General features: G+C 36.9%; 1 protein-coding gene across 2 annotated transcripts; it reads right to left on the minus strand.

The window, feature by feature from the left end:
• Nucleotides 1-664: 664 nt before the first annotated feature.
• On the minus strand, nt 665-7824 carry LOC117407221 (arginine and glutamate-rich protein 1-like). 2 transcript variants are annotated; one of them, XM_034011950.3, is made up of 5 exons: nt 7191-7824; nt 5257-5319; nt 4552-4777; nt 2211-2294; nt 665-1465 (listed from the first exon to the last, which is right to left on the minus strand). In XM_034011950.3, the coding sequence occupies exons 1-5, from the start codon at nt 7607-7609 to the stop codon at nt 1301-1303; spliced, it is 957 nt and encodes a 318-aa protein (XP_033867841.1). In that variant the 5' UTR covers nt 7610-7824; the 3' UTR covers nt 665-1300. The 2 variants fall into 2 exon arrangements, with proteins under 2 accessions (XP_033867841.1, XP_033867842.1); XM_034011951.3 differs by lacking the exon at nt 5257-5319.
• Nucleotides 7825-8737: the final 913 nt, after the last annotated feature.

Raw genomic sequence — 8737 nt, forward strand, 5'->3', positions numbered from 1 at the left:
AACTTCACCTGTTATTTGGGAATTGTTTACAAATTACTGTACACTTTCACGATGGCTATGTAGGCACATCACTATGCTGGATTAAAGCCTAACCTTTGAAAATTAAGTTACAAAATCTTTTACAAGTTAATGTACATTATATTAAAAAGGTCAAATTTTAGCATATACCAAGAACAAAAACAAAAAAAATACATCATTCCATGTCCACAAAGTTTTGAAATGTTCACATTTTTATTTTCTATGCAAGATATTTTTAGTTCAAACTTCAAGATATTCTTAATTGATGCTTTGCTTGATTCATTTCAGGCTACCAAATAAAACAAAAAGGGTTTAGCAGTGACCTTGGGATTTCCAAAGAGAGGACCCTTAAATAATACTGACATACAGAAGTTTAAATCCAACTAGCAAAACTGACTGCAAGGGCTCCTGAGGCTGTAAGAAATGTGATCTTATCCAAAACACCAACTGCCACTTACTTGACCGTACAGGTCCAAGGAACACAAAGGGTGCATTGTACATGGAAAGTGAAAATCCCTTACTGCTGGAAGCAGTTGGTGATTTAAGAGGAGCGGGTTTAGGGGCATTGGCAAGACAGCAAGAGGCCTTTTCTATCATTGCTCATGCAACCTACTTACCCATTATCAAAAATAAAATACACACAAAAGAAAGATGCATTCAACTTTTATTTGTCAATTGTACGTATTTCCAGAATGGGGCAAAATACCAAAGTCTTAGCAAACACAAATTATTCCCACCCCCCTGCCCAACTAACCCCCAAACATGCAACAATCATTTCCTTACCTGTATCAGGATTGCCTTAGAACCAATATGCTGAAAGCGTCATTGGATTTTTACAATGTACTTAATACAGATACAGTAATACTTTGGGGCATTGTACCCATTCTGACAAAAAAAAAAAATGAACGGCATCTACAATTTAATTCTCACATTATCTTACGTAACATTACATCACATAGGGTCTATTAAAGATATAAAAGAAACTTGCTCTAATCACCCTTTCAAGAGCTGTACTTATTAGTACACACTTTACCATGATCTCTTGAAGAACCCACTTCGGGAGACTGCAATGGTAAGCATTGGGCAAAGGAGAACGTTTTCTCTGTAATGTTTTTAACATTAGGATGGTGGAAATTCAGTTAAAATCATATGCCTCTTCTCATTAAGAAAGATTGTTGAGCACAGCCCACATCAGTATAATAAGCCAACTTTTCAGACTTTCCAGAAAACACTTCAACATGAAGCTACCATACAGAGATAAAAAAAAAGTACAAGCTGCAGTTTATTCAGTTGGTTTTAGAGAGAAGGACAGCTTTGGCCTGGACTTCCCCTTGCCCAGGATCATTTTTTGCTCTTCTTTTTGTTGACGCTGCCTCTCTTGATCTAATTTCATCCTTTCCTCATGAATTTTTCTTTGCTGTTCAACAATTTTCAATTGCTCTTCAGCCTGTAAAAGCACAAGATAAGGTTGAAACATTATAGTAAAACAGGTTAAAAATCCTGGTAAAGAAATGAAACATGGTATACTCAATGATTTACAAACCACAGACCTGTTGGAAACTGACCAAAAAAAAAAAAAAAAAATCATATCTTCATATCAAAATTATAAAGTAAAGATAGTAAATCAAATGCAAGCAACACAAATTTTGAATGCAACACTAACTAAATTCTAAATAAGAATGTCCTGCAGGTTAAAAGTGTGCTACCCCGCAAAGGCACGCAGCACTTCATATCATATAGCAAACAAAGGAAAAAAAAAAAGAAAAAAAAACAGCATATAAAGCTGTAAATATGAGCAGGTGGTTTGCTGGGCAAACGCTTAAAATATCAGGGCAACACAACTTTGTATTTAATAGTTAATATGAAGTTGACTTTTATACCATAGTAGACATAGTTGCACATTTACTTTTGTATTCTACAATGCATGTGTGTGTTTGCGTAGAATGAATACATTATACTGCTGTTATATTTTTAGAAGTGTCACAAAAAGCACCTACTGTTTCCATACAATACTTTAAAACAGTAAAGCAAAGGTAGTTAGTAATCAATGAACATCACTTGCACAGATGTATATCTGGGCACTATCGTCATTTGTGAGCCGACTTTTCAGACACTTTTTGTTGACTCCTGAAATTGGTCTATTAGTAATCTTCAGCATTTCTTTCAAAAACCATACAGAAACGCCTTCATACCAGTTTAGCCTGAGCATCAGCAATTTTGCGGTTATTTTCCTCCAATATTTTCTCCAGCTCCTCTCGTTTTGCACGTTCTTCTTCCTAAATGGGAGACACGGTGAAATGTTAGACAAAGAACACACTGAAAAGTCTTTGCTCACCTAAGCTTTCTCTCATCATTGTTTGTGCCCTGACTCATAACAAAGGTAGCCTTAGTTGCCACCTGTTGCGTCCCATACAGTTAGACAAAATAAATAAAACCAAATAAAATAAAAGCACCTATAAAAGGTCCTGGTTATTTGTTGTCTTTTCTACATTTACTACCCTCCCATTCCCTCAACCACCAAACAAAACTAAGCCCTATGTGCTTCAAAAATTCCTAATTATATAGTACTTAAATAAAATACATTTTGAAAGAAAAAAATGTCACAATCAACATCAACAACTATTAATACTTTACAGCAATTATGTTTAAAAAAAAAAAAACAAAGAATATGTAATAGTTTGGCTCACCACATTATGAATGAATACCTACGCATTTACCTATACTCCTTTTATCAGCATTAAAAGTTGGATATTTACTGTCTTGTCCAGTGTCCTGCAGAGAGAGAGAGAGTGCTCCTCGGCTGCCATACGCGCCAGCTTCCTCTTTAAAACTGACTTGTACTGTTAGCGTAGCAACACCTGCATCAGCAGCTCAACCATTTACAAGAAACATACAAAAGCTGAGCTGAGGAGTGCAGATGTTTATGGTAAGGAGGAACAAAAGTATATAATTCATCATTCCTAAGGCAAACAATTAATAAGAATACATGAACTGTTAGTTATTTCTATATATATATATAAAAAATGCAAGGTTTAATCCAAACTAAGGAAACTTTTGGCCTCATATACAGTAAACCGAAACCAATTTGAAATCGCTGGGACTCGTTGAAAGAAATGTGAGGACTAAAATATGGGTGCAATATACGATTGTCCTAAATTTGCCTGCAGTTTTGTAGGGCTGCTGTTTAATACAAAGCCAAGTGGACAAAGAGAGGAAAGATGAAAATTCTTATTGTGATTAGTAACAAGCTGCTGGCCAATATTCATCACTGACAGGATTGAAAAATAACAGATTCCCATTTTGTAGGGAAAAAAACTAAGCAAAATTAACTGCATGAATGCAAATGCAGACAGATAGCACTAAGAACTGCATAACAGCATCATTTTACTGCAGGTTGCAATTAACCAAACAGAGTTTCATTGTATCAGTCACCAGCAAATTATTTTCTTAAAACCTGCTCCACATTAACTAGTGAAATTTTAATTACAAAACAAATTGTGGCAGAGATTGTGAACATGTTATGGATCCAAGTCTGCTCACCCCTATTCAAGGCGCTGCCACAAAAGGCAGTCCTTTCATGTACAAATAAGACAATAGCCAATAAAACAAACTTAACCTGCAATATATGCAATTGATGTACATCAAGAAAATAAAAAGGAGAAATATTGTCACTTTATAAAAAACAAAACAAAAAAAGTGTTTGACCAACAACACATCTACAGTTCAGGATCCCGAGAGTGCTAAGTGCAAGCTAGAACGGAAATTACAGTAGCAGGTTACTTTCACAGAAAGGAATTTTTCAACTTCCATTCTATCCAGCATACTAAACAAATGATATGTTTAGTTTCGCATTAGAAAGGGACAAACCAGGTCTTTTATAACCCTCTACAGGAAAATAAAAGACAGTTATTAGTAGGTACTGAAAACTGGTTCTAAAGAATTAGATGGATTCCTTAATGGCCCCTTTGAGTAACGTGAAGAGCAGCGTAAAGGGTCTAATGATCAAGTTGCTGAAATTTATCGTCTTACATCTAAGTAGGATATAAAGAAAACAGAAACCACTTGCCAAAGGCGGGGAGTGCTGTTCAGCCACTTGGCCCGGTTTCAGACAGAGGGAAGTCACTTGGGTAAAATACAAATTGATTAAAAGGAAAGCAGGGCAGGTATTTAAAAAAAAATGAAAACGAGCAAACGCCGTTTTATTTAATAAACACGGGTTAAAAAAAAAAAGAAAACAAAGGGATGACACTAGTTACTGTTTCCACAGCCATGGCAAAAGTTTCCCCATGAATTTCACAAACAGCCAGCGAGTAGCAAGCATGTGTACATGTTTTGTCGCAGTCATCTTTTTAACAGTGCTAAATGACAGGCACAAGGCTTGTGAATAAAGGGAACGGAACTCTATACGACGATTTTTAAATTGACTGTGTACTGCTGCCCGATCCGATGATTTGGATTGAGCAAGAGTAAAGAGCCTGGACCCGAAAGTTTTGCCATGGACTGTTGCTTGCATTCCCAACGATCAAGCGTTACCTCTCTAGCTTTCTGCGCTGAGAGCTCAGCTTGCCGCTGTCGCTCCAGCTCCTCTAGCAACTGTTTCTCCATGATGCGCTTTGCCTCCTCCACCCTCCGGAGAACCTCATGCTCAATCTCATCTTTCCGCTTCTCCAGCTCCTCCTCCACCCGCTTGGCCACCAACTCTTCAACCCTCCGTGCCGTCTCCTCTTCGATCAGCTTCTCCTCGATCTCCTGTTGACGACTGAGGGGAGGAAAGAAAAAAATATAAGAAATCTACAGGTTATAAGTGTAGGATTCAAGTTTTTACTTTAATCTGAAAATACAAACTGGTTAAAAAACTGACACCCATTGGCGCTTTTGCATGCTTTCCTTTGCAATTCTGTAACAAATTTTCATAAATAAAAAGTAATTAAGTTAATTTCTGTAGCGCAAAAATCTAATATAGCTTAAAAAAATTATTTTGATAGGGTATTTAGCAGGCTACAGACTCTTCCCTTAGCACAAGTATTTCAAAGCACAGCAAATGAACCAACTTGTCTGTCAACATGGTACAAAGCCTTTTCATTGTGGCTTGTTGGTGTTGTTCCACCTTGGGGCATTCAAGTTTGGAAGAACCATTATATTTCCTGTGCTTCACTTTTTCACTCACTTCTGTAATGATCCTGTGTGACAGCACAAATACAATACATGGCAGAATGTTTGGTTAATTTGAAAACTGACCTGTTAATATGGCAGCAATGAAGCATGGTTCTACGGCAAAACAGGCCGCCCCCGCCTTCTAGTCTTTAGATTTAATAGTATAGTGATTACACAGGTCTCCCCTAAAGGGGAGAAAATGATATGTAGACTCCGTTTACTGTTAAATAGTCCTGTTTTGACAGACTGAAAAGCAATTTAAGTCTCACGCATTAAGACCTTTGGGCCAAACCTATAGACTGTTGACTTGTTGTCTTGTAACTAAGCAAACCTACCACCACATAATAACAAAACTATAAAATAAATAGTCACAGTAAACCAATGTATAACAGCTTGAGGATGTTCTGCATCTCTGCTGCCAATCTTTTTTTTTTTATAACTTTGAATACCTCGACTATGTCAAGACCACCGACTGTGTGTAATAACTTTCTATTCTCAGGATACTATCCTATATTACTTAATTAAAACCAGAAAAATCTATTTTTTACTCTGTCAAAGTAGTAAATAACCTTTGCTTACCCATTCAAAATGTTAGGCTAAAAAGCAGCTTGGTCTAATGTGGATTAACAGGTTAGAAATTCAACCTTTACCCTAAATGCCCATGTTAAATAATGCCAGTAAAAAAATTAAAATACCCCCCTTTTTAAAATGTCTAAGCTGTACAATGTGATCAATCCTGTTGGTACATAATATATGTATACTATATATAGAAGATATGTATTTTACACACTTATAAAAGGTGTATTTTACATACATATCTAGCTGATCCTATTAAGTTTCAAGGGGAGGAAGGTTGTGTCCAATAGATAGAACAACTTTGAGAATGTAAACAGACCTGTAAACAAACCAGTCAGCTAGGCCAACTTTAAAAAAAAAGTGTAATTCACAGAAGGGTATGGCAGACTGTTGTGCACAGATACAAATTAATTAAATTTCACTGACAGAAATAAGACTCCCATTGCATAGCAGTTTGATCCATTCCTGGCTCTACTACAAGTTTAATAAGACACACCTGAGCTTGTTACATATACACTGTGGCTAACCATTCTGGTATTAAACCCTGGAATGGGTGATACTGGTATGCAACGAATCTTACTTCCATTCCTGTATTTTAATGTAAAAATACTGTGGGGCACCACCGATTTACATCATGACAATATTTGTATGGATCGCATTGTCACATTTTATTTATTGTACTTAGATAGTGTTTTTATACAAAAGGTATTGCAAAGCACTATACAGTACATAGCATGTGAGATACCAATTTATTTTCCATATTATAATTTATGCACCAGGCCAATATAAAGTGGCCTAACGAAGTTTAACATCATTATACACATTTGCAAAGCCGATTTAAACAGTAATGCGTAGTCTTCCACAGAATGCATGAAGACATTTCGTTGCATGTAAATCAACTCATTCATGGGCTCCTCGGTATTCTAATATATCAGCCCCATCTAAATTTAAAATTACGTTAAGAAATCTAGTATAAAAAAAATCAAAAAAACGTATGTTTTGGACCTGCACAACTATACCGTCTTTATTTCTTAAACAGCGGAGGCTTATACATTGTTTGATATCACATTTTCCTATATTTATTATTACATCTCTGATGCACAGAATGGCAATGAAATACGACTTAAGTACCGATGCAAATCACATGAAATCGTGCAGATAAATAACTCAAGCTTTTCAATGTGCGACAAAATACGCTGGGATACCCAAATTAAATGTGTAGGCCTCAAACCAAACTCGACTCAATATAGTATAAAATATTGGTATACATGCGGCTCTTTTAGACTATTTTAGAAGTGTGCACAACATATGTCCGTGCAGATGTATTACATTGGTTTAATGTCGTTGATTGATTTTGTTTTACATCTTTCCAAGAAGAATGTTACACTGAGGCCTGGTTGCAGCCCGGGATTAGTACCAAAACGGCTAAATACAGCACTTACATTTTCCTCTGTCTCTCAAGCTCTGCTTTTTTCTCCTCTTCCTCCTTTTTCTGCTTCTCATCCAGACTGCTCCTTTTGCTCACCGTCCGCCCGAATATGTCGAGTCTCTCGGGCGGAGTAGCAGCTCGTTCCCGTTCTCTCTCCCTCTCCCTTTCCTTCTCCCTCTCCTGTTTCTCCTTCTCCCTTTCCCTCTCCCTCTCCCTCTCTCTCTCCCGCTCCCTCTCCTTGCGTGTCGCGGCAGTGGTGGAGCGGGACCGGGAGCGAGACTCTCTCCGCCGGCTCCTCTTGGCTTCTTTGGATTTCGATCGCTTCTTGACCCTCTCCTTGTCCCTAGACCGAGACCTGGAGCGCTTTTTGCTGTGTTTGCTGCTCTTTGTGTGTTTGGAGCGGGACGAGCTGCGACTGCGGGAGCGACCCATTATCACCGCAGAAAACCTTACAACTAACTTAAAACAATTGCTTATCGAAACGTTCAGATGCCTTGTTGAAACGTAAAAGTATATAATGAATCGTTTCAACCTAAACTTGTGGTAATATTTCAGATTCCCTAGAAACTGTCTAATTGCTAAGACTGATTTCTTACTCCATCAAGCAAAATGGCGTCTTTCTCCTTTCTCCCAAAATGCACCACAAACTCGTCTTCTCCCGGAACCTTTTGGGTTACCATGGTAAAGAGGTCACACTGAACAGGAAGTTCTAAGAACAGTTTTGGTAAGAGTTATCTTATTGTTGGCTGATCGAGATTAATTTAGCACTTTTCTTGACACGTACAAAAAAAATCATACAATAACTAACTTCATAAATAAAATTTTGCATATATTTAGAGAACCACTTGTCTTATTGTGATAAAACTGACTAAGATTCAGAACATCTGTTAGCACAAGTCAGTGATTGCATAAACATTTCTGAGTCGGTACTGTCAGTATGCCACTTATTTTCTAACATCTGGGAGCTTCATATCCAACTGTGATAAAACCTACTAAGAACATTCTTTTGGTACATGTTATTGATTGTATCAGAATATGGGGATACATATAGTCTGTCAGACTGTTAGTATGTCACACTTCAATTTTTACAGATATCTACAGAACCATTTATTCAATTGTGTTGAAATGGTCTTGAAACTTTTCTGGACATATAGCCCAAAATCCGAATCGAGGCGACATGAAAGCATCTGTCTTGTGTATTTCAAATCTACAATTTTACATTCAGTGAGTAAATTCTACTTCATGTTATTGGTAGCATTATTATTTATTTATTTATTTATTTATTTATTTCTTAGCAGACGCCCTTATCCAGGGCGACTTACAATCGTAAGCAAATACATTTCAAGTATCACAGTATAAGTACAATTAAGAGCAAGATAAATACAATGACTTTGGTTCAAGCAAGTACAAGTTCAAGCATGGCCGTAACTAGCTATGAGGACACAGAGGTCGTGACTTAGGTTGGTTTTTTTTTGCATCATCAATGCTGATGCTCATGTAAAATTTCTAGTTAAGTACAAAAGACTCCTTAATTTTCTCTTGTTTGTTTGCTGTGTAACA

The sequence above is a fragment of the Acipenser ruthenus genome, chromosome 8, assembly GCF_902713425.1.
Source record: "Acipenser ruthenus chromosome 8, fAciRut3.2 maternal haplotype, whole genome shotgun sequence".
NCBI lineage: Eukaryota > Metazoa > Chordata > Actinopteri > Acipenseriformes > Acipenseridae > Acipenser > Acipenser ruthenus.